This window comes from Clinocottus analis, unplaced genomic scaffold, assembly GCF_023055335.1.
Source record: "Clinocottus analis isolate CAN_PGR_092001 unplaced genomic scaffold, fCliAna1.0.p SCAF_6, whole genome shotgun sequence".
Lineage (NCBI taxonomy): Eukaryota > Metazoa > Chordata > Actinopteri > Perciformes > Cottidae > Clinocottus > Clinocottus analis.
The window spans coordinates 9161740-9188584 of record NW_027176218.1 but is presented as its reverse complement, the minus strand read 5'-3'; the positions used below and the strand labels follow the sequence as shown (position 1 = coordinate 9188584).

Sequence of the window (26845 nt, the reverse complement as noted above, 5' to 3'; positions counted from 1 at the left end):
AAATGCCAGGAAGGAGTAATCTTTTAAAGCACCTCTTACAAAAACCTCTTTGTCAGAATAATCAACACAGTCTGCATAATTTACATTACTTACTTAGATGCATGTACTGCCTGAGCTTAAAGTAAAGAAGTTTGTTTTCTCATGTTTGTGCCTATTAGCCACAAATTAATTAATCTACCATCCGAAACCCAATTAAGCCACAAGCTATATTAATGCATCGCCTATTTCCCAGAATGCAGAGGAAGTACCACGGAAGCACTATTATTTTCACAAACATAATCACATTTTGTTGCAACACTTGCACCCGCGAAAATGCCCGAGTTTATGTTATAATGTATTCAGAAGGCGTCGGAGCTGTTTGGGTAAAACCTGAGCAGGGAGAGGATTTTAAGTTCTTGCAGGCTGATTTATTTTCTGCCACTAGGGGGAGAGGTGATCCTCACAGGTCTCACCGTGGAGAGCCATAATATACAGCTATAAAGTACTGATGAGGCGGCTCAGTGAATACTTATGAAGAGTCCTGCGATACATTCACTCTCCCAACCTTGGTCATCTTATTCAAAATGCTCTCCCTCTGGTTTATAGCCCATGTATAACGACACATCCCAAGCACCAATCATATAATTACTAACGTCTCGAACTTGAGTGTTCATTCAACTCGGGTTTCTTCAGCCTTTCAGGTTCCTCTATCAATCAACGCTGTGAAAAACTTCAGCTCCTCCATTTAATATTGTTTGTTTTGTTGTTTGTCAACACAACAGAGGAGATGTGCTTTTCTAAAGCTCAGTGTTAAAGAGGCACCCCGAAGAAGAATACACACAGCGTTGCCATGGAGCCCATTGATGTGCAAATGTTTCATTTAAATATTTTTAAGAGGATCAGCTCAGATTACGCCAAAGTTTGACAGAGATAATTCGATGGCTTGTGTAGCAGCTTTGTTTGTGGAGACCATCATTCAAGGCACGTCAGACCACCTTCACAAGCCACATAGCCTTTTTAATGAAGTTTACTTTGAGAAATAGGCCAACGCTAGTACCTTTTCTTCATGCCAGGCTTTGCCAGGGAACTCTTCTCAGACCTCACTGACCACAGGAGTTCATATTTTTAGTCATGCAGCCCTGAAAAGCTTGATGAGGGTTTAAAATATCACACAGTACTGTTGCCATTTCCTGTTGAAGGAACACTTTGACTTTGTTCTTATTCCTTTTAACAACTCTGTGAAAAAAAGAAACACCATCAAGCCGGTATAGTAAGTAGCATCTAGCGGATATATTTGCACTTTTTCTTGCATTATAGATAAATGCACCATGGAGACCCCCCAGTATTTGGGACAAGGGAGAAGAGCTTAAATATTTATGCCTAAGCCTCTGGAGGCCCACTATTAGTAGTAAAATGTTTTACTTTCTGGGGCTGTCACTCTGCTCTGGCTCCCATTAACAACAGGGCTGACAGGGACCTCTGGGTCAAACACTTTGAGGCAACAAAGGCCCTGATGAAATCACTCAGTGAGACCCAAATTACTTCTGTGTCATTGCTGAACAATATTTTCTCCCCAAAGCATTCCTCCCTCTGTTAACGCCATGACCCCTCCGACTGCATATGGAAAGGATTGTTTGTCTATAACACTGGGGGATGGAGATGAGGATAAGTTCATGGACAATGTTCCTGGCTGTGTTAGCACCCTACAAGCAGTGAGGCTCCCCTCCCTCTGTTTTGTTGTGCTTTGTGGAAAAAGTTGATAAAAACAGGTTGTAAATGGAGAAGGGCAGTTGGAAATGAACATGTTGGGGTGGAGCAGTGAGGCGGGAAATCCAAATATACAAGACCTCAAAGAAAACTGGCAAAAGCATAAAGAGAAGCCCCGGAGATGTTGTGTATGAAGCATTGAAATTCAAACTACAGTAACGAGTGATACAATGGCCCAATAATTTATTTCTAAATGTTGAGATTTCTGGATGTGCTTTTGTGTATAGGCACACATTATATTTTAGTTATTTTATTATTTTAAAGAAATGTCTCAGAGAAATGTCTCCTTCATATTTGTGGACTTTCAATAATAATTTCCCAAAGCCACATTATCCAGACATTTCATCAAATGTAGTGCTGAATTGTATCGGTACTGTATATTTGGTGCTGCAAAAAAAGAAACACACAGAGTCTAAATTTAATATTTGATAAGCCTCTGTTTGTGATGAACTTAACTATTAACAAGTTCTAATAAAGTATACTCAAGGTCCTCAGGAAATCCGTCAAGATGTATCAACTCACGCATGGATATTATTCCAAAAGAAAGATTGACAGTTGAAGCTTGCTTTCAGAGAGCTGTAGAGTAACGTTAAGAGTGGCACAATTGGATGAGCTGCAAACAGTATCAGAAAGGCCTGGAAAGGAATGAGCAGGCAGGGAAGCTTCAAATCCCCTCTCAACCCTAAGTGGGTGGTCCTTTCACTGCGGGTAACTGTGCAGTCGCCAGGCATTCGCACGGAGGTTTTGAAGAGGACCGGCTCTCCAGACGCAACATTCACCGTCCCAGGCCCATACATCCACAGAATTAGATTCATGCTACACTGACTTTATTTAAGCTAGGAATCCTGGCAGTGGCAGCATTAAATGACAGCCAGTTCTCGGGGTCTTTTCTCTGGATTAAAGGATGATTCAGGAGAGGAAGGCAGAATGGCTTAAGAAAGAATTCATTCAGGGAGAAAGAAGTCCATAGTTTATCTGAAAAAAGTAACTGAGACCTGCAGAGGTTGCCAAAGTGTATTGAACGTTGTGGACATGTGTGAAGATTGACAGAGAAATATGCTACAGCACTCACTCCTCCCATCCATTACCACAGCACACACACACACACACACACACACACACACACACACACACACACACACACGGCTCGCACACGTGTCACACACACATCCACATTCAGTTGTATTTGTTTAGAAGTATAGAAATTCGCACCAACATTGAAATATTCCAAAGTAAATTGCAATAAGTGAAAGGTCGGGCATGTGCTAAACAAAAGTTTTATCCTAAATGTAATAATTTCGCAATTCTAAAATATAAGTCATTGATTTTTTTTGGGGTCAAATATCTTTTATTGCCTCATAACTTCAACAAATGATTAGAATGGACCCAATTTATATGAAGTTTACGCAAACAAAAAGTCAAAATAGACAAATAAATGTAAATTTTCTTTAGTTATCAATATCCACCAAAACAATTCTCTCACAATTACCCCTTATTTCGATTTTACAATGATGGCGATGATAAAAACCAGAGAAAAACTGAACAAAAAAATGCTCATTATATTTAGATCACTTTCACTCTAATAGCAAATATTTGAGAGCCACCCAGACCTGAATGAAAGCCAGCCCCCCTCCAAGCCAAGCACATGAGAACTGTTTAAGTTGGCCCCACAAGTCATACATTTCAATGATTTCAAAGAGACCTCCAATTAAAAGCTACAAACATGTCTTTGGAATGCGAACTAACACAATTAAAAGTGCTTCATGAGTGTATTAGAGGAATAAGTTGTGAATTAGCACTTTGAATACACAAGGCTGTTTTCATTCCCCAACTCCTTTCACTCATTCACGAAGCCGAGGTAAAGAGGTCTTTTTGAAGTCAGCCGGTTCTCTTTCTTTTTTTCTCTCTCTCCCTCCGAGCAAAAGAAGATTGAGTCAGCCTAATCTGCTCCTTGTACATTTGAATGTCTTCTGCAAAGAGCTCATCCTGGCTGCTTGATAAAGGCCCAGGTGCAGAGACAGTGGCCGTGCCTAACTTTGTCTCTGTGGGGGCTGTAAATCACGGGGGGCAGCCCACCCTTTGAAGATACAAGCTTGCCTCCATGGCTGATTTGTGGCCAGAAGGGCAAGCCCTTTTACTGGCCCTGCTTACAACGCTCTCGCCAAACCAGAGAGAGGGTGTCAGAAGGAGGTAGACTCATAACTCGCCGATATGCTTGAGGACTTTCAATCAAGCTGCACAACACACACTCGATTCAGTAAGAAGAAGGGCTCCTGGCTGTCAAAGGTCAAGTGGAAGGAGACTTGCGATCATAGGGATTTAGTCACAGTCGGAAAATCCCGTGCAAACAAAATTGTTTACTTTGCAACATTAGAATTAGAAACATAATAATGACTATTTACAAAGTTGAAGGTATTGAGTGCTGCTGATGGCAGTAAGAAGACATTTTAAGACATGTCAAACACATGTCCTAACTTTAAATTGAGAAATGAAACAAAAAACAAAGGTGTGGATCTAACATGACCTTTACACAAAAAAAGGTTTGTAATTCATTCACTGCTGCAGGGCTCAAACTTAGTGTCAGTCATTCTGAACTGAGGCATTTTTCACAAGATGTTCATCATGAAACTGGAATGAAAAAACAACATTGTTGGGGTGTGTCGTGTGTTATAAGAAAGGTGTTGAAATTACTTGCACGTTGCAAAATACAATTATATGTCCAGTCACACAGTAAACCACAGACACAACATCACATACATTTTGTTTTGTTTTGCCATTCTTGTCTCCAGCTCCATGGTCTTTACAACAAGGCCTACGTCAGTAATCCATGACACACACACACACACACACATACTGGCCTTGCTTTTCATTTGTCCACTACAGTGCCATCTAATGATGCCAAAGAAAAGAAATTAGCCGACCATTGCACGCTCCCTTTGACCAAGTCATTAAGGTGGCCAGTGTGGAGCTAAAGCGGAGCCCTGTGAAGCTCACTGTGACACACAGGCTTGCATTCCTCTGTTTGTTATTTAGATCCTTATTTACACTTGTTGTCAGAGACAGGCTGGAAGCACAGCAGTGGCTTCCTCTATGGGATGGATAACAATGAGCTGTAGGGAGCAGCCCAGCGAGGCATTTAGTCCAGCCCTGCCCCGTCTTGAGAAGAAGGGGAGAGGAAGGTTTACTGCCTGTGAATCAGAGGCTTTCACTCCACACACACCGAGCCTTCCTGTCCTGCTGATCTCCTCCCGACAGCTTGGAGATCATACTGTCAAGTGGAAGAGACTGCAATTTGATTCCAGCTCTAAAACATATACACCTTCAAGTAATTCTCTTGAAATGATTCCATGGTGAAATGAGATATGGTGACACAAAAATGGCTCATTCTTCTGACTTGCTCTACTTTACAGAAAAGAAAGATGGATGCAGCAAGCAAGTGATGTTCATTTGTGGTTCTTAAAGTGCTGCCCTGGCTCTTTCATCATATTTCATCACTCTGCGCTTTAGCTAATGAATTTAATGACCTAAAAAAAAGTAGAAAAAGAAAGGAACAGTTTTTTTAATGCATCATCACAAAAAAACGGACACAAAAACTGGAGCTTCTTTGCACAGAATTTGAGAAACTCAACTTTATGTGAAGATACTATATAAACTATTTGGGGAAACCAAGACCGTGCTAAGTTAAATCAGTGTTTTGTATCATGGAAAATACTCCGTGGCAAGTTTTCTTTATTTTAATTTCAAGAAAACGCTAATCAACGCTTGATAAAATAATTGTAGCTAGAGGGACCACAGAACCTTGAAAGCTTGTTTAATGACAGTACATTACATCATACATAAAGAACCCATTTCCCAAGAGACTTCATCGTCACTACAATTTTGATTAATGAAGTGTGCACCGTATGATTAAAGAAAAAACACCGTTCAAAACTAGGGTTATTGTATGGGTGTGTGCGCCCAATGTAACCTTTTTGTTTGGCGACTTCCTGAGAAGACAAGCAGTGAGAATGTGTTGGTTCTGAGGTATCGGCAGCTGTGTGCTACGTGCCTCTGATCCGGGCAGCTATTGACTTCCTGAGATTTGAATTAATTACTTGCTTCACAAGAGAAACTGGATTGCAGTGGAACCCCCTAAGAAGTCCACTCATTCTTAGGAAACTGCCCCATGGACTTGCAGATGGTTTCACTGAGATGTGCTTTCCCATAGAGAACAATTATACAGAGGATTGTGGTGCTGGCATAAACCTGGAGCACACAGTCTCCATTCTGAACATTTCAAAACAGCCATAGGGGAGGTTTGTGACTTAACATAAATTAGACCACCAGGGAATGGGGAGATCTGAAGTGGCGGAAGGGCAATATTACAGATAAATGCACTGTGCTGAGAGCCTCTGCACCACAGAAGAAACAGAACATTACACTGTGACACATTGGAATCAGATAATTACCACATTAAATGACTTTTAATGTTTGACAAATGTGATCGCTGCAACCTTTCCTGCAAATATAACTTGATGCAATACTGGTTTAGTCAATTCCCCCTCTGTGTGTTTTCAGTCAAGAAAGGAAACAATGATGAGAGCAATTAATGACATGGAGAAAACAATTACTGTTGATACTTTTGGGGCCTGTGTTTTAGTCTGAAAGGGATTAAGTTGCTGCTGCGTTTGTATTCTGCTTACTTTGAATTGGTTCAAGGCCTTGTGTTTGGTCTTCTTAGTGCCAGCGGCTCCAGTGAAGAGTACACTTCAGCTGTGATGAAGGATGCAGGAACGCAGAGGTTACCAGTGGCTGCTAATTAACCTCACATTGTGTTCGCTAACAAAGAAACAAAGGAACAAAGTGGAATTTCAATGCAGGAGATTATCACAATCACAATGAGCGTAGTGCTGGATCATGCACTTGATAGGGATTTTCACACTGGCCATGACAACATGAGATTGGATCAAAGACAGATGAAGTTACATTAACAAAACAATGCAGCCTTGTTATGCAATAAGCAGCCGTGTGAGCCTTCTCTGGTGGAGGAAAAGACTCCAGTCACGCAGCCAGGCCAGAATGATACGTCTTCCTCTGCAACTTCTGCAAGATTGTATTTGATTGTGAGAACTTTATTGCGGCTTTGTTCCGTCAGAGAGGAGGTAGCATCCTTCCTCAAACACATCAAGACAAAGAGGAAACAGGCTGTGTGCTCTTCGCTGGTTATTGTTGCCCCTGCTTCTGTCCCACTGGCTGAATGGCAATTACTGCTGACTTCCTACCCAGTGCCGAGCCCGGGCCTGCTGAGGGTGTCCTGACCCTGCAGTATCCAGAGGGGAGAGACAGGAGCTGTCAAATCTCACACCTCTCCCTACTCCCATGGGGAATGCTCCTCCAGCTGCTGCCCCCACGGGGCTCACTGCGCACTCCTGCTAATCAGCTCCATCTCATCTCTGGGAGGAACTAGCCCCAAGTGGATGTAGGCCCCTTTCTCACCTCTGCTACCTATAGCGCACCTTTGAAGTCCTGTGCAAGTGTTAGTTTATGGCTAGAGATGGTACGATAAGATCCCAAGGAAAGGTGATAAATTTGCTTTTCGTCCCACATTTAAAAGGGGAAATAGCAGGCTGCAAAAATCCACAGAATCAGTTACAGTTCTAACACCTAACAGCTAAAGCACTTGAGAAGCAGAAAACATTGCAGTGTCAAATCTGTTAAGTACCTTCATTAAAGCCGCGTGTTTGTATTTAGCTTGCTTCCCACACTGAGGTTTTGCATAAACAAGCATTTGGTCAAACTGTAGCTGTGGGACTTCTTTGAATTGAATCACAATGTTGTCTAATACTGTGCAAGTGCAACAGATATATGGACAAGCTGGGACAGAGCACTTTGCTCTGAGAACACACCCTTCACAGGCATGTGAAGTTAAACTATCTAAATTTAAATAAAAAAAAGATTTATCAGCAATATGCATGAAACAATTCGACCTCATCGACCATGTGAAAAAGAGATGTGAATCAGCTCTCAGGTGTAAGGGCAGGAGGTGGACAGCGTTGGAGCCTGAAGTTTGATGAATGAGTTTCGGTTGGTTGTCCGTTTCACCTTGTCTCAACCCGCCCAACACTTTCACACATTCAGGAACTAATAACAAGAGATCCATCAATGTACACTTGTAGAGAGACGGCGCTGCGTTGCATCACATGTTGTAAACTGAAATGTATGTCATCAACTGTCACTGAAGTGTGAGACCAGTGTCCTCCTGAATGAGTCTCAGTAAAGTCAAGTCAACGTATATATAGCTGAGAATCACAAATTTGCCTCAGAGGGTTTATTGATCTACATGTATTTTCTGTCCAATGAGACTTCATTCAGATTGCGAGAAACCACAGAAACAGTGAATAAAAAGACAAAAGAAGAAACATCTAGAGCATCGGGGGAAAGTTTACTGTTTGCAAAATGTATTTCCACTAAAAATTACATTTGGAAGAATTTCAATGTTTCCTGCATTTGTGGATTTATATGAGACTTATTTTGCATCAGAGGAGGAACTCTTTCATATGCACCTCACACCTGCCTGCAACAATATGCATTCTTATCTTGAAGAACCATTATCACCCAATTTCCTAGAACCAGTAGTTCTTCTTTATGACACCTTTAATCAGATAACTTAAATTCCACTGTGCTCAGGAATTTAAAAACATTAAAAGATATATTTATAACTTCCTTTTTTGATGAGTTGGAGCATGAACTGAGAGCCTTAAACTCTATCACATGAAAAAGTTCCATCACACTTTATAAAACTTAATCTACAGCCCGCTGTAACTTCCACGGAGCCACTGTCTGCTGCAGCTCAGTGGAATTTCGCCGCTGCCACCCGCTGACATAATTTGTTTCACAGTCACCACCCAGCAGCATGAATCAGATGTTGACACTCTAATTTCATGCACACATGGGTGTTTGGCTGAGCCAGCCCTGAATGCTGCCGCATCCCCCTGCCTCTCCCGCGAGCTGCCCACTATACCTGCCCTTTGCCCTCCGACACGGCCATGTAATGTAGTTAACCTGGGGGTCACACATTATGACTGATGATTTAACCATATAGTCCCATAATGATGATGTGCACATGAGGATTTCACTTACAACTCACAGTAGTATCCACACACTGCACCACTTTTTGTGTAATCAAGTAACACAGATGTATGACCTCTTACAAAATCTTACCAATAAGATTGACTAGCATGATTATATTGTGTAGGATTTGTAAGGTTTAAAAGAATGATAGTATCTCAGAACGTATTTGTATCCAGTCGCTCTATACCTGTCAGGAGAGCAGCACACTCTATTCACCACTAAAATAAATCTGTTTACCATGGTCCACAGCTCCATCTGAAAATATTTGTTTTACTTTGTGGTTTTTATTTAAAACAACTATGTACTTGCAAGATATAATACAATATAGCCACTAGCCATCTTTCAAAATGTCAAAAGGCTTGTCAAGGATTGACACATTTGCAGAGCGTAATTAATGCAAGTTTTGTCTATCGCTGATTATTTTGCTTCTTCTAAAAGTCAACGTTGACAGTCTGCCTGCTGTGGGAGCGCCGTGGAGCTACCTTGGTGTTCGTCCATGTCCTCATTCTGTCAGCTCGAAAAGCCAACTAGTTTTCAACTAGTGACCAGTAGCTAACATAGACGCTAAATAGAAAGAAAAAAAGGGAGGGAAATTCCCCAAATCTCTCATTCACAACAAAACTGACAGCTCCTCTTATGAGTGAGCATAAATCCACAAGATAAACTCGTAAACAAATAAGTTGTTTGTGTACCGTGGAAGCCAGATAACGGCCAGGGTTTTATGAAACACTTGCTTTCTCTTGACAAATATCCAAACAATAAACACATAGTAAATAACAGCACCCTGTCCGTATCAGCTCCCTACTTGAGGTTAAGTTGAGTTTATTGCGGAGGCCACTGCCTGCATGCATTAAGCAAATCATAAATTATACATGCTAATTACCTTGGGCCTCCACTTTAATGAATTATTTTAATTAAACTACAACATTGGGCTTTTGCATGTGGTCTATATTTCATCCCCTGCCTAAGATGACCTTCTTCTTTGTCTAAGTGGAACATAGTTGAGAGAACAAGGACAACGCCGGCTTGCTTTCTAAAACTGAGTTCATATTGATGTTACCGAAAATATGGATAACATAGGCTGAATTAGCAAGAACATATTGTATTTGTAATGTGGAAAGAAATCAATGTTATACGAGGTAAAACCACAGATCATGTTTGCAGATGAAAAAAAGTATTTGTGTCAGAAACAGTTATTGTTTTAAGACTGGTTTGCCAACACAGGTTTGAGATGAGTTTAGTGGTCAAACGTGTTTCCTCTCTCTCTCCCACCTGTAACCTGCGGGTTCACACCTTCTCTTGTAGGGTTAACTTCAATGGCTCATTTGAACATTTGGGATGAGCTTCAGGTTTATTGCAGCTAGTAATTAACTGACTGCCAAAAAACGCCCTTTTCTAGGCTGGCTCCATGATGTGAAACCATTCAGTAATTTGTATGAAACATCCGCCCAGTCTAGTGCATCTTAAAACAGAATTATAGGATAGGTTCCTTTGAGTTTCTGCGACAGAGTATAACATAATACATCAAATTTACATGGCTGTTTTTATACATTAAACATTTTGGGATGACTTTACAATGAATGACTTCTTGTTCACAAAGGTTATTTCCAGACGTTCATCTCTGTGTATTATTAACATTTTATTTATAACAGTGCAATATATACCAAATAAGACAAAGTACACTTAAATCCAACTTAATGGAAAAAATTGCACGAGTTTAAATGTGTAGTAAATATATATATTTGTTACAGATTTTTTTTTTTCACTTGCTGGTTTCATTGCTTTAATGTGCTCAATAATGAAAAGTTCCAGATGCATGTTAATGTGGTTTAAATGTAATTGTAACGACCAGCCAGAAAAATGTAATCTGATTCAAAATTAAAGCTTGTAATCTTCCGTTACAGTGTCAATACATTTAATCACCCAGACTCGGAATGAATGTTACACACACAAATGCACAAAGTGAGGAGAGAGAAAAAACTAACACTGTTGTCCAAACAGTCCATGGGGGAGGGGTGGATTTAAATTCCAAAAGGGTCTTGCAGCTCGTTTCCTAGTTCCCCAGTCAGCAATGTGTTTGTGAAAAATCAGTCTTTTTGTCTTGCTGAAAAAAGGCTAAATCTACATTGGTGGCCCAGTCTAAGTTTGCTATTCTTTGCACTTTCAATTCAAGTGAATGAGGGAGAATGAAGTGGCCCGAGACCCTTTATTTGATCTACTCGATTGTATAAAGTGACGGAATTCTAATGTATTTGTTTAATACCCCGAAATAGGCTGCTGCTTTCTATAGGGGAGGCAGCCAAAGCGCGTTGTTTTTTTAATCCTGAAAATAAATCGAATTATACAATGAAAAATATATGTTTGCAGATTTTTCTCTTTCTTTATTTTGAAACCTGTTGAATTAGGCCTGCAAGAATAAAACATTGTTATAAGATCGAAACATTTATTTGAAACAATAATCTGCCCGACACATTTTACTGCGCTCTTTGAGTTTTGATGGCGGAAGTATGCAACGACATTAATTCGGACACTGTGTGCAGCTTTTCTAAATGTTTATTGTTGGGCTTAATTGTGTTTAGCCCACAGCTTGATGAATGAGCCCGGTTGTCTGCGCTGTGACCATGGCATCGCAACTCCATGCATCCTAATCGACTGCACGATTCATTTCTCTCCCCTCTGCTTCTCTCCAGCACTCTGAAATAACACAGATCTGGATACACGACTAATCAAACTATTATTGTTGGTATTAATATTATTAGTATTATTATTGTTGGCAATATTATTTGACGATATTATTTTGGTGTGAAAATGAATGTATGCTATCATAAAAAGTGTTTTGCCAATTTAATAAATATATTTACAATAATAAAATATTATAATTATGATGCTAATAATAATAATATGTGACATTGTCGATTAAATCTTCAGAAACATTTTTGATTGTTTACTTCACTTTTAATGAGAAAATATTTGATGACCATTTTTTTTCCAACTCATTGCAGACTGTTTGCACACTTTTCGAAAGCATGCATGCTTGCACAAAATAATCAAACAAAAAACAAAACAACAACAATAACAACAACAGTACCAACACAAATGTTTTGAATGCATGCTTTTACCTAAAAAACAAAAGTACAAATTTACAGCATCTGATACACATGGTCACCACAGCCTTTTTAAATTAAATGCTTCACAGAACATTTTCTGGAAAATAGATATCTAAAACATAAAACTAAAAAGTGCATTTTACAACATTTCAGTATCAGTTATTTGCAATATTCACATCTTGCATTTTGAGGATGTCTCATACTACTTTTCCAGTTTGAAAAGTTATGATAACTCATTTTGCTTTCTTTTTTTACAGGGATGGTATAAGAACAAATCTAAATCCTATTCCTATTTGGTATACCCTTATCCATCATTCCAGTATTAAAAAGCAAACAAAAACACAGAGCCATTGCCTCGCAATTTCATTGACATTACAGTGGTCACACACAGAAACGGTGCAAAAGTTTTGCTATTTGATACAACTGAAAAACTGCCAAGGGAATTGCAAGCAAATCCGAGTTGATGGTGCCAAAAAAAACGACCCCTGGATCTCCATCGGTGGCTCCACTTTCAACACTCACATGTCACAATAAACTGAAAAATAGAACTATCAAATAATTTATATTTTCAAGAGCAAATACTTCGCTGTGCGATTCTGTGCTGGACTTTTATGACACAATTTAAAGCGACACATTCGACACATACACAAATAATTCGATATGCAACTGCAACTCGCCTTGATAGTTTCCGACGACAGAAAATATAAACTTTGGGATTGATAAAGAGGGCCATGGGAGCCGGCCAGCAGTTCGTTTACGTGGGGAAAGTTCAGCCGGTCAGTGCACGGCCACAGACTGCAGTGTGGAGGGGCTCGTCAGAGTCTCGCTCGGGGTGGCGGGGCTGCTTTGGCTCGTCGCTGTCTGTGGGGACGTCGGGCTCAGCGACTGCGGAGAGTTTGATAGAAACGCGGGAATGTGTGGCGGTAACGCCGAGAACCCGGCCATAGAGGTCGGGGTGGGCTTGATCGGCATCGGGATGGCCGGTAAGGACTGTCCCCCGTGGCACAGGGACTTGATGGGCACGCCATACGCGCTGTAGTCGCCACTCGCCATGGAGATGGGGCCCGACGTGTCAATCATGCTGGTGTTGTACATGTGGGGCCAGGCTGTCGTCAGCTGGTTGTGGAGCGGGTACCCGGCAGACATGGACTGCATGGTGGAGAACGCCAGACTCCCCGGGACCTTGTACTCTCTGGCGATGATGTTCTCGATGGCGAACGGATGCTTAAAAGTTGAGGACTGAGACACTCCGAGGTTGTAAGTTGACATCTGGGGCAGGTGTGTGCCAGTGGCTGCCAGAGCGCTCAGTCTCAGTTTGGCTTGCTGCTGGAGGTAATGCGCAGCCTCCGACTGCTTACTCGGGGCCAGGTGGTCAGTTGACATCAACAGTTTGAACCTTTTGCGTCGTCTCAAGAAACTTCCATTCTCAAACATGTCCCCGCAGCTGGGGTGCAGAGCCCAGAAAGAGCCCTTGCCCGGCTGGTCTGGGCGCCGCGGGATTTTAATGAAACAGTCGTTGAAGGACAGGTTGTGTCGCAGAGAGTTTTGCCACCGCTGAGTGTTTTCTCTATAATAAGGGAATCTATCCATGATGAACTTGTAAATTTCACTGAGAGGCAGCATCTTCTCTGAGCAGCTCTGGATCGCCATGGCAGTGAGGGAGATGTAGGAGTAAGGTGGCTTCTGGTCGCTGTACGTGTTTCTCCCTGGGCGAGGCATCCTCGATATATTTTCAGAAAAGCAATAAAAAAAAAGTATTCTCTCTTAATTCCTTGACGAAAGCTTGCCGCTCTTCATGGGGAAAAAAGCCGCCGAGGAAAGTTTCGACACCGACAAAGCTGGAGTTGCGTGGTGCGGAAAACAGCCGGAAAGAGCGCCTCTGCAGTGTGCAGGCGGGCAGACGGTGCACATTTATGGAGTGACGGCTGCTGTAAGTCTTTCTGCCAAAGTAAGTCAGATGGTCCCACTAGCACAGCTGAATAGATTTCATTTGGCGTCCTGGATAAGACGAGCTAAGTGGATGCCTCCATGGCCTTCCTCTAAGCATCTGATAGTTTTATGTAGTGACATGAGCAGAAAAGACCCCTGTAGAGGCGCTCCATTAATGTGCCACCTCTTTGCTATCACATGACAATTGCCATGGGAGGAGGGGGCTGGGAGGAAGGCATAATCTGGTTTCATTTACACCTATTTACATGGACACCTTGGGCCAATGGAAATCATTTCCATTTGAAGACAGAAAAAGGGGTGAAAAGGCTCGGCAACCGGAATTGAACTGCGATGACACTCAGTGTGTGAAGGTATGCGCTAATACTTCTTCAGCGGACTGTACAGTTACAATTCACGAGTGTAGATGTTTGGAATTTGAACGGACATGGTGTGTTGTCATTTTATTCTATTTTGGGACGAAACTAGCTGTTAACCATATTGTTGTTGAGGCATATGCACATTGTATTTAATCTATAGGTGGACAAATTTTTAAAAAAAAAATCCTGTTTGTGCAGTAAGGTGTGTAATGGGTGCAGTTTTCCATTAAGTGTTTTATGCACGCTAATAATCTTTTTTTATGATGTGGATTTGCATGAAAACTTATTTTATAGATAAAATGTTGCGAGAACGCAGTTCGCTTCCCCCTAATTAAAGCCTAATATTGTTTACGAATTGCCATACAACATAATTTGCCACGAGCAAGTTTGTTGATGAGCCAACTATTAGTTTTTCTCAGCTAATTTCGCCCAGAGCTGCGCAGAGGAAGTAGACGATATGAAAACATCAACACAATGCAAACAACGCTGTTCAAACTGAAACTTCATGAGGCAGTCAGGTCTATTGTGTTTATGTAAAGAAGATTCAAAAGTACTTCAGAAATGCAAATAAACCCTTCAGGATGGTGTGGTGAAAACTGTATAAAATATCCATAAGTCAATTATATGAATGTGAAAACCAAATGGGAAGCCTATTTTGAGCTATTGCTATTCAAGCTTTTGGCCAGGGCCACCTTTCCGCTTGGAGGGTTTGCAATGCGGGGACCACACACACGCACACGCAGATTTGCTCATAATTTATGCTAATTTCCCCCCATAAATCCACAATGCACCCCATCACCAGTCTGACGGATTACGAAAAGAATCGCATTGCGGGGGACACCGAGCTATTTTCACCCAGAAACCAGGAGCGTCCTTCCTGCTGTATAAGCACTGTTTAACAACCCGAAACCCTAAACCAATACAAACAAAGCAAAGGAAAGAGAGAGGGCTATTTCATATACATCGGCTAACTATAATACCTACGTGTATACATTATATTATTAAAGGCTATAAATTGTTCTTAAAATTATATAATTGTAAAAAAAAAAATCAATTTGTTTAGTGTCAAGTCTAAAACGTCTATCGAGCTCATGACTTTTTTTTCTTCCTGCGGAGTGCCTTTTAACACCTGTCATTTCCCATTAATGTTGAGCTGAAAAGGTTTAGTCCAAAAGGAAGTGGCCCATTCGAGCCATCTCAAACACCGCGGATAATGACAACACACTGCCAAGTACCAAACACCTTCTGACACCCAGCCTATTCATTCCTTCATTTCAAAATATATAGCCTATTATTGGGATCCACTGAGATTAATATACCGTGCGCGCAGCAGTCAGACTGCCTTTGTTAAGGGCGAAAATTGTGATTGTGAAACGTGATTATGAGCTATTAAAATGGAACTGCAAACACTGAAGCATGCAGCAATTCCTTTGAATGTCACAGACTATTTAGAATTTTTACGCATGATTCTTAACTTTACATTTTCTTCTTTAAATAGGTCATATTCGAAACTTATGTGTTCATGTTTGCCCCGTCAAGACAAGTTAGTGCTCCCGCCACACTCGCATTAACCAGCCGAGCCACAGAGGAGCAGTAAGAGTTTTTTTTCTCCTATCCTCTCACACACAGACGCAGTGGCTTTTTGAGCTTCAGGGTTATGGGATATTGGTAGACCTTTTGTCCCCGTCGAATGCACACATTGAAAATACCACCATGACTCTGAATCTGAATAGGGTTTTTAGCTGCTCCCAAACTCCCGAGTTCAAGCAGCAGTAGATCAAGTCTGCACTATGTTTGGTCATTTGTAGAAACCCGAACAAAGGTTGGGATAAGCCAAATTGCATTGCACTTGTGAACCGTGCCTCTGCCTGAAGTATCCTTTATAGCAGGAGGGGGACCAAGAACAATTTTGTGTGAGCTTTCAAAAAAAGAGGAGCGAAAACAAAGGGCACTTTCTGAAACATCTTAAAGTAGAGTAGTGAGGCGTGACATTCCCAGGGTGACGAGACACAAAAGCTGAGGTCATGGGGATGAAAAAGAGAATCAAACAGCCACTTTCACACGTCTGCCCTCCTCTGCTGCACCCCCGAACACAATAGGAAACAAATGTTGTTAAAAGAGGATCGATGCCATTCATCCTAAAGCAGCGAATGATAGCCAAACAATATTGTCACAGTGAATGAGTTGAGATATGCTGCCACCCAGACCTACGGAGAGGGGGAAATATATGCCTTTCAGGGAACGATTAAGAGAAATTTAAAGATGAGGGTTATTAAAAAGGAAAACATTTATTTAAGGGCTGAGCCAGAGTTGGAAAAATGATTATGAAATAATACAAATGAATATATACATTTGATCTGCAACTTTTATTTAAGGTCTTTAAAAACATTTTATAGATTTTAATTTTTTTTTCGAGGAGTTTTTGGTTTTTTGAACGTTCCCATTTCAAGTTCTACAGAGTATGATGGTTGCTGACTGCAGGCAATATTTATATAGGCCACTAATCACCCTATAAATAGACAAATCATTGCTAGACGTGAACAAATTCGCTTCTTCAAAACAAACATTCATAATCCCACTGAATTATGAGTTTAAATTACCGCAATCTTCTATCTTTGTCATGCACATTACCGCGAGCAGGCCTGTGGAGTTAAAGGGACACGTTATCTGGCCTCTGCCTTAAAACTCACGTGCAGTGAAAGCAGGTGGAGTTTGTTGTCTGCTGCTAAATGTGTCTCCAACTCAACCAATAGGCCCGCGCTGCTAATTAAGTCCGTAGTGATTTCAGCCCCCAGAGATGTTTTATGGTGCAATTAAGGACGCGCTGATGATAAGGTATGAATATGCAGCAGAATGACAATTAATTAGCAGACAGAGGGCTCTCACAATAACCTCCTCAATAGCAAATTTAGCCTATATAACAGCATACTCACACTTAAAGGCCATCTTCACATGCTGCCCTCTTGAATATTCATTTTTGATCAGAAAATAAAATCCAGAGGAAAAAAAAGCATGCTCTCAATGTTCGATGTCATAATATGGTGAATGTATTATTTTTTTTATTTGTTGATTTTATCAAACAGCGGGATTATAGTCTTCGCAGCAGCCGCCCCATTAGTTGTTTCTGGGTGACATCAGAGGGAGTACCTGGAAGAAGACCTCAGGGCATTTACAACATATGCTCGGATTATGCTTAATGGTCTAATTACATAAATTAGGCATTCATTATACGCCACATCATCTGTAACAGATATCTCAATTGCACAGAGGCGGGAACATCTAATTCAATTTGTGTGTGAATGATTTCATCCAATTAAACACTGAAAGTCATGCAAAAAGGAAGAAATGTTGATCACTAAATTATCAATTGTGCTTTTATTTTATTAATGTATCCAGGTCACTAACTATTTCATTTTCTGATCTCCTTTTTTTCAGGCAGCAGTTTCACTTTGTGACCATAAGATGGGGACAGGCTCTGGAGTCTGTCTACCTTGGTTATTCTGTTATGGTAATGATCTACATAGTATATAATCTTATATACTGCCACTTGCAAACATGCTCATCCATCTATGCATCCATCCTCACATTATTTATATATATATATATATATATATATATATATATATATATATATATATATATATATATATATATATATATATATATATACATACATATATATACATATATATATATATGTATATATATATATACATATATATATAAATATATGTCTATCTATCTATGATTTTACAAGAATAATTAAATGAGTCTCTGTTATTTGAAGCATTAATATGACAACTTTGGACAATATAAAACACATTTATTCATCTTTCTACTGTATTATATGAATTTGTATCTGCAGGCGCATGTGAAGTGTGTGTGTGTGTGTGTGTGTGTGTGTGTGTGTGTGTAGGAGGGGTGTCCCAGTTCATTGACTCCATATGGTGAGAAACAGCAGGACTGATGAGTGTACTACCTGAGGTCCGTGTTTGTGCTGTCGACTGTAACCAAAACAGCGACCCCTGACCCACTGCATAATTCATAAAAGACAAGACAGTGCCGCTCACACTCTCATTTCATCATTTAGTTTTGGTGACAGATAACTCCGTAACAACAAATCATCCTATTAAACTACATATGATACTCAGCCAGCTGACAGATACAAAAGGGAAGGCGCAAGAAGCGAGAAGAAAGTCGCTGTGAACGTGGTAAGACAGGAAGAAAAAAAATGTAAATGCAAAAAGATGAGAGGAAAAAACAGAATAACAATATGACAGAGTCCATTTCAATATTGAAAAGAACATGCAGAAGCCCCCACTAATGATCTAGTTTCGTATGAACGATAATTCTCAGTTACTGTATGTTGAAAATGAGAGAATAATGCAATATTTAGCAATGTGAGATCATAATATATTAACAACAAACTCAACAAAGAATGAAATTTCACTGTGAAGCAGAAAGATAAAACAGCTATTATGCAAAAAAGAAGGTATGAATTAACATAGTTCAATCACATACAAAGAGTTACCTTTGAGAGGATAGAAGATGAGGTGGAAGGCTTTGAGGTGGATAAGCATATCTGTGCAGCAAGGATCACAGGACGAAGTGATACTATTGGAGGTGTATGGGAGATTCTCAAAGTTTCCCTGAACTGTGTTGTGATATTCAATCCTGACGTACAACACACTCGAATAACAGGTGACATGTTGAGTGTAAAATGGAAAAATAAATTGGGTCACTTTAAATGAAACTACAACATTTTGAGGTCAATGCAATGTTTAACCTTAAACCCTTCACTTCTCCTTTTGTTTAGATTTCTACTATTTTTTGGAAATGTGGAGAAATGGTGTTAAACTGTTATAAACTTTGACTGCTTGCCTCAAATAACTTACAAGTTTGTAAGGTAGCGAGGGATGAAAAGCTTTGAACTCTGGGATCAATTCAGAGAACGTTGATATTGTTGTTTATTAGACATGTCCTCGGCAACGCCACCAACACGTCTCTCCTTTGGGGGTTCGTGTGCAAGACATTTAACTGAGGCAAATCCTTTTTTTATTGTGAGCTTGTGTGGTTGGAAGGCACGGTCCTTTATGTGGCTTCTGTTCATCCAGACCTTGGCAGTGATCAGAACACGCTTAACCAACTGGGACCAGATGAGGGGCATTTTGTTCTGTCTTTCATCTTATACATCAGGGAAATGCCTGGTCTCCAAGGATGTGGCAAACAGAGCCAAAGACCAGAACAACACAATACACAATAACAATACAGGAGTGTTTACAACACACGTAAACAAAAACACACAGCTGATGCTTGGGACACCCACGGGGAAGGTAACGGAATGAAAAGATAGCACAGGACATTTTTATTTTAGAAAGTTTGCAAACGTAATCCATGTGTGCACGTCCAGTTGTCAAAACAGAAGAGAGGCCAATTCAAAAACTTAAACTTGACCTAAATCTCCTCAGTGGCTCTTAGTTTAGAGGCAAGGACCTGTACTTTGTTTTAATGTCACTTAGTATTTGTATTTTATGAGACAGGACTGCAGTCACCAAGGCAATGCTTAGTCCTTTGCTCCTGGGTGACTAACACAATGACCAATCACCAAGTGCCACTTCTATTGGTATATTTTAATTGGTGTGTGATATATGCTGCTGTAAGACTCACATTTGCATTGCTAAGCATAAACAAGCCTCGCAGTAAATCACAAAGAGCTTTAAAGAGAAACGCAAACAAGCAATATTGCATGGTACGCTTTGCGCTGCTCCTTTATGGTTGACCAGCTCAATGTGCCTCCTGCTGAAAGGTAATGTGCATGACACATTTCCAGGCACTAATTCATTTGTTTAGTAATAGGGGAGCTAACCTGTGCTGAAAACATGGGTGCAGTGAGGAAAACATGAAGGTCCTGTTAATCCACGGCTAATCAAAAGGGCACATGAAACAACCCTGCAGGAGGATTTTGTCATATTAATTAAGGCGAGCCTTGCATATTTGTGCTTCTTTAAAAGCATGGAAGGGCACAATGCCGATTCGGCATCATTATTTCACCAGGCGGCTTTGACTCTGTCAGTGTACGAATGCAACCCCTATAGCTCGCGGCCAAGGACCTTGGAAAGCATGGCTAATATCTAGAGAGAAATATGTATTTACGTGTCTGAAATCCTGTTGATTAAGGGCTCTTGAAGCGGCATTGTCGCTGATGAGAAAGTGTGTTTTGAAGGATAGTACTGATAGAACTGATGAACTGTGGTGTTGATTACTAAACCCTTAAGGGGCTACACTTGAAAATAATGTTGTTGACTCTGACCTGCTCAGGAACAAGTACTCCAGGTGTGGCAAATCATTTGAATTATATGTGGCAAATACACACAGACTGCATGCACACAAACGTATGCAATTACATTTCTATCAAACAAGTTTAATCTAGAGTTGAGGTTTACTCTATTATGAGACACTGATGGAAAAAGCACAGGAGGAATCCTATGAAATGTCAAGTAGCTACTGCTGCATGCCAGGAGAAATTATTATCGGTCACAGCTACTGTAGGCACCGACAGAGTATTAACAGCCTTATCAGCTGGGGAAATGTTCAGTTCCCCTGCCTAAAACAAAGCTATTACAATCCCAAATAATTAACTTTCAGCTGGATAGACAGTTGTCGTGACAACTAAAATGAGAGGATGTACATGTAGAACAATTTTGATGAAAAGTATCTCCGTTCCTCACTACATCTCTAAGCCTTTTCATACTCGACTGGGTACAGATGCCAGACGATAAGAACACAATACACTTTTACACACTGTTATCAGGATTTGATCTCAAAAAGTCCACAATAACAAATTCAAAGCTTTGGTGGAAATATTACCACTTTCTCCAAAAAGTTTTTATATCGTCGACAGATGGCATTGAACGTATTGGTGCACACACTAAATACAACTTCTATAGCTTTCCACAATTTGTATCCTGACTTGCAAAACAAAAAATGGCAGAATGCAAAAATTAACAAAGGTTTATTTATTTCCATATTAACTACTGCAGGTGGGCGTTGTGACAGAGTGCAGTGAATGATTGTCAAACAGCAACATGACAGAGACAACACCTGATCCTGACCTTTTTTCTCCAAATAATTCAGTGGTGTGTTCTGATTGGATAAGTGGGATAACAAGTGGGAGACAATGAGTGTAAGTCCTTCAGAAAAGTCGACACCCAAAATTGATTAACCAAAGATGCGACAGAAAACTGCCAAAAAAATAGCAATACATTAAAATCAGAATATAAAAAGGTCAACATGGTCATTGTCACAAAAAGGTCTAAATTTAATTTTGTCTTATTCATTTATTTTTCAATCCTTTTTCTGCAAGTTGTAGTTCATGTAGTCTCATACGAACACAGGAAGAACATATTTAAGCAAACTTCTTAATGCTGAAAGTTATTAGCTATGACGACTGGGAGAAACAGCCTTTTTTAAAGTTAGTATTTTCTTGGTTCAATTAAAGTGGTGAAAGTCAGCTCCAGTTCTGAACTGCTCTCAAATCAGCACCGTTATTCAATCATTACTCTGTTTATGTCCTCATCTCACTGACAGACTTCAACAGGCGTTAAACCAACTCAGGTAATATGGCCTCATAAATTGGGACCAATAAAAAGCATTTAATCGTGAATGTCAACATGATTAATTGTGCACTAAAATCCATGTGAGACCTCCCAGTCATGGGGGCAGTGAAACGGCATTTTGCATTTCAGCATAACTGGCACCAAGACAAGCAGTTGTGTAAGTATTATATTCATGGAATGGTATGAATATCAAATTAATAATTAGTCATGTAATTTCTCCTCAGGAATTACTACGCCTCAAACTGGTTGGTGAATTTAATTATTAGCAGCCTTTTTGTTTCCATGTCCCTCTCATTACTGTCAGGATTGATGTAACATAAACTTCATTAAAAATTAAAGCAAGAGTCTTAATTATGAGGCTACACTGACTGAAGTTAGAATTAGCCAACTCAGTGATGTGCAAATGAGAGCATTATTTAAGAAACATGCTGGAAGTAGTTATGCTAATTCCAAGAGTTCACAGTAGCAGACCTTTTCACTTGCAGTTGCATATTCATTAAACCCACTATGCAAATTTAATGTAGCAGTCTTAGTAATGCCTTGTTAATTTATTCAGATTTATTGAGTACGACTTGTAAAAAGTACCAATTTAATTACCCTATCTCCTTGGAAGGTAAGGGATGCGGCCAAGGTTTTAAACTGTGTAAATCAGGATTAGTGTGGTTTGATGGAGAAAAAGGGAATGAAACGATTTTGCTGTTAATGACCATGGTTGAAAGACATTGATTTACCTAATACATGACCCAAGTGAAAATATGTAATGCACACGCAACCAAACAAAAACAGGAAGTGTGGTGGTTTAGCTGCGATGCATTCATCATGCAGTCCTGATGTTGGTTTGTTGTTTTTAGATTATGAATTTAGAAATATGTGAGAGTTACAGCGCTGACACCATCCCAAAATCTGGGATTTAGTGCTAGTTAATCCATTTAAGCATGACATAAAAGCATGACTCATACTTTAGAAGTATGAAGAACTACTCATATCCTTTGCTTTTTCCAAACATAAAGTGTATGTCCTGCATTCAAATTTGGTGCATTTTAATGGACTTCAAGTATCAAGAGTAAAATCAAAATTTTATATACAGTATATATTGACTAAATATATTTTTTAGATATATTTTTAAATAATTTAAAAATAGGTTTAAAAAAGGGATGTTAGGACACTTTTATTTAATAAATCCACAATTATTTTTTTCAGATGAACTTTATGTTCTAGCTATACATTTAACCTATAATCACAGCTTTTTCTCTCTCCATAATTTACACTCAAATAAATGTGGTGTGGTTATATTCAGACCAAAAAGGAAGAATAGCTACAGCTGGCAGTATGTATCGACACCACCCATCGGTTTGTCTGACGGTTTTGAAGCCTTGAGTTCGGTCATAAACTAGATAGCTACCTCCGCCTGATTTGAGGAAGTCCCCGACGCTGAGAGACAACTGAGGAGGAAAGTTTGCTGATCCAGCCCGACAACTAATGTTATATTAGAAAATCAAACACGAGTGCTGCAAGCTAAGGACCATGTAAAAATAACGTCTGCTCAAGATCCCAGTCCCCATCCAACTCCCCCCCACTGCTCTCAGGCTGGTTTAAAGAGCCAGCCAGCAGCTCAGCAGGCACACTAACTGGAGTTTCTTGTAAATTATGAAGTAAATCAGAAGTTAAACTGCCACACAAACAAACATCAACACGGTCTATTGGTAGTCAGCTTACAGTTGAATTATGATAACGGATTTGTCTGTTTAGAATAAACAAACAACCCAACAGTCTTCAGAAAGCCACTAACATATCAAATGTCCATTCCATCACTGTCTCCTTCAATACATTTATTCCGTGCTCTGTGACACCACAGCATGAATCCGCAATGTCCAATACACTTGAATTAAAAATAATCATACATGTTACAGCACAACACATGATACCATAAGACATGATAATATTGACACGCCCACTGTCAAAAAATACTTTGCTTCCCATCCACACACCTGTTCCAATGAGCAGGCCCTTACCTGTAGGCCTTTTGAAACGAAAGTGTCACCCTGTGTTCAAATGCAGGAACTGCAAGTCTCAATTCACCCTGTGTTTCCCTAAAAGATAAAGGAAAGCAACAAACTACATTATGGCTCCAACACTAACATTAGGCTACAAATAAAGTACACACGGTCACGTGATCGTTAGCGCGCTCAGCGAGGCTATGAAGGGCTAGTCAGTGAGATGACGTTTTGTAGTCACATTTAGCCACATATTAGCATAAAAAAATATTGTAAAGATTGTGTTACAACTGACCTTATTTAAGGCATCTAACCAAAACCCCATACAAAAACACAGTTTGTTCTGTGCATGTGTGACATCCTACTCAGTGCGCATGGTGGGAAGCCTCTGATTGGCTCCAGGTTGCTAAAAGTTGTGGCCTATGATGCAAACTGGCGCTTGAATCTAGAAAGGCTAGGTAGCTGGTCTGAACAACTATAGGTTTGTTTGTTTTGTTATGCTTTTCATCATTCAAATGACTTTTGATGACATTTGAAGCGATAATAAACTAGCTTAAATTAGCGTTATGCAGCCAGTAACCAATAGCCTCATTTGAGATGAGCCAGTCCTGTGCAGAATCGATTGCCGCACATTGCATGCCTGTGACATTAGAGTCAGACTTGATCCTAACTTGCTCTGACGAAATGCACACAATAACCGCAGTTTCTAACAAAAATCCTTGTGACGTCTTGATGTGGGTCGTAAATCGTCTCTGATGCCTCTGTTGTAAAGGCCTATAAAGACCCTGAAGTGGAGGCTCACTTCTCCGATCTCAGGACAGTTGCATTTTGTTTGTATACTGTACGACTTTGGTCCGCAAACAAGCTTATGTTAAACGACCATGGCTCACTGTCCGTTCTAGTCCTGATCTAATTATATGGTCACAGAAAAAAATATATTTAAATAATGAAGCTACTTGCTGTCAAATGGCTAATGTGAGTCCTGCTGTGTGGTAATGTAAGTTACAGTCAAGATTTCCAATATGATTTTGTTGATAATATATTACCTTTAGGAGGCGGTATAGTTGTGATGGTATATCAGTTTACTCAGTGGCTTAAAGATTTGTGGGTGTATATTGATTGAACCCTGTTTGGTCTGTAACCCATTTCATTATAGCTTTGTGATTACTGGAACAATTATGGATCATATTATACGCAACTTGCCATGTTGGTAGGCATAAATTATTAGGAAAGGTATCCATGCTGTGCGTAAATTACGCATATTGGAGAATTTTAGTGTGTTCCAGTGATGAAGACTGAAAAACTAACAAAAAATATGAAAGCGTCTTCAGGTTTATCGTAATCCTGCGTATCTTTGTCATTCTATTCATAACATTATGCCATTCTCCACTTTTCAGTGCCTTTTTTGCAGTTATTGACGGATCGCAATGCTAACTTTTGGGTGCATATCATGGATGTACTTCTTCTGTAATACACTGTTTAGCATGCTAACAATACTTGTGAGTATACATTCAATACTTTTGTATTTTGTATTATTTGTATTATTGTTGTATGTTTTCATGTTAAGACAGGTGCTTTTTTTTTGTCACAGATATTTGCAGCTTCAATGGATGACATCTGGGAAGAAGAGGAACGTACAGACCAACTGATACACATCTTTGTGCTTAGGTTCTGAGATAGGATATATTTTCTCATCACCAACTGCATTGGGTTTAATGTTGTTGAATATTGAAACATTAGGGCTGTCCCAGAGCATCTATATTAATCAAAAGTGAATATTGGAAGCCTCGTTGGGGAGTGGTATAGGGACTCAACCTGCAGTACATGCGGGACAACCATGACTGGAGGACTTTAACCTCTTGGTCAGTGCCCTGGACGGACTCATGTCACTCTTAACACTTTTTACTGTCACACACTCAAAGGATTTCCACCCTTTTTTCCAATAAAATTATATCAAGTGCTGTTTTTGGTGCACACGTGCCTTCCTCTGTGCTCAGCGTGTCCTTTCCTCACCTCTTTATGTGCACAATCTCAAAGTCAACTTTGAGGGCCACCTCCTGCTCAACAGTGCTATTTTGAGGCTGCTGTTTCCGTGCACTGCCTCTCTGCCAGTCTGTGTGTAATCCATCGTGTGGAGGTCTCCGTTCAGTCTTTTTGTTCTCAGCCCCACGTGTTGCGCTCCGACATATGCAACCACGGTGAGAACTTGTGTGCCTGTAATGTGTATTTTTTGTGTCTCCATCTGTTCGAAAATTCAGATATAGCAGCTGGATAACCACAGGGAGGCTCATAAGTAGAAACATGCTGGACGAACCGAGAGTAAAGAAACACAAGCAAAGAAATGTATTCTCTCCACACACCTGAGAAAACTTGGGAGAATTTCAAGATTGGTTAACAAAAAGGGGAGCTGGGACTTGATCCTCTCACTACAGACTTTTAGACATCAGCCTTTCTTGCTTGTTGGAGCTTAACCTGCTGAGACGATTCTTTATCATTTTATTCTATTACTGAAATTTTCTTGAAAATCACTTTGTAACTGTTAAAAAAGCTCTGTAAATAAAGTTGTTACATTTGCTGAAACCTGAGTTGCCCATTGCCATCAGAAAAGCAAAAACTCTTCCGTCACAGATTGAACATTATTCTGTTCTGACTGCACCTTGCACCATAATAAATAAATAAATAAATAAATATATACATATATACATATATATATATATCCCCGTTTCTTGTTTCTAAAGGTAGCACTTCAATATGTTTCATAAAGTTGATGATTATTGTATTTTAATTTTTTATCCACATGATTGAATGCATTTATTGGAATAAAGTGTCAGCTTGAGGAAAGTTCTTATATTCTCAACATTTGACGAAGACACTATTGAAAGTACATAATATATGTCACAATTGTGGCATTTTTTAAAATTCAAGATATTCTACCGTCCTCATTTCCTCAGCAAACAAATTATTAA

The 26845-nt window shown here is 39.8% G+C and overlaps 1 protein-coding gene and 1 long non-coding RNA gene across 2 annotated transcripts; one reads left to right on the top strand and one right to left on the bottom strand.

The window, feature by feature from the left end:
• Positions 1-11777: 11777 nt before the first annotated feature.
• On the bottom strand, positions 11778-14000 carry foxb1a (forkhead box B1a). Its single transcript, XM_068603287.1, has one exon. It carries the CDS (start codon positions 13680-13682, stop codon positions 12741-12743), a length of 942 nt encoding a protein of 313 aa, XP_068459388.1. The 5' UTR covers positions 13683-14000; the 3' UTR covers positions 11778-12740.
• A 180-nt stretch (positions 14001-14180) lies between these two features.
• LOC137804503 (uncharacterized) lies at positions 14181-26351 on the top strand. Its single transcript, XR_011080140.1, has 3 exons — positions 14181-14263; positions 17705-17777; positions 25471-26351. It is a non-coding gene; the product is annotated as an uncharacterized lncRNA (long non-coding RNA).
• Positions 26352-26845: the final 494 nt, after the last annotated feature.

Coding starts and splice junctions, on each gene's coding strand:
- foxb1a (XM_068603287.1), bottom strand. CDS start 13,682: ATGCCTCGCCCAGGGAGAAACACGTACAGCGACCAGAAGCCACCTTAC.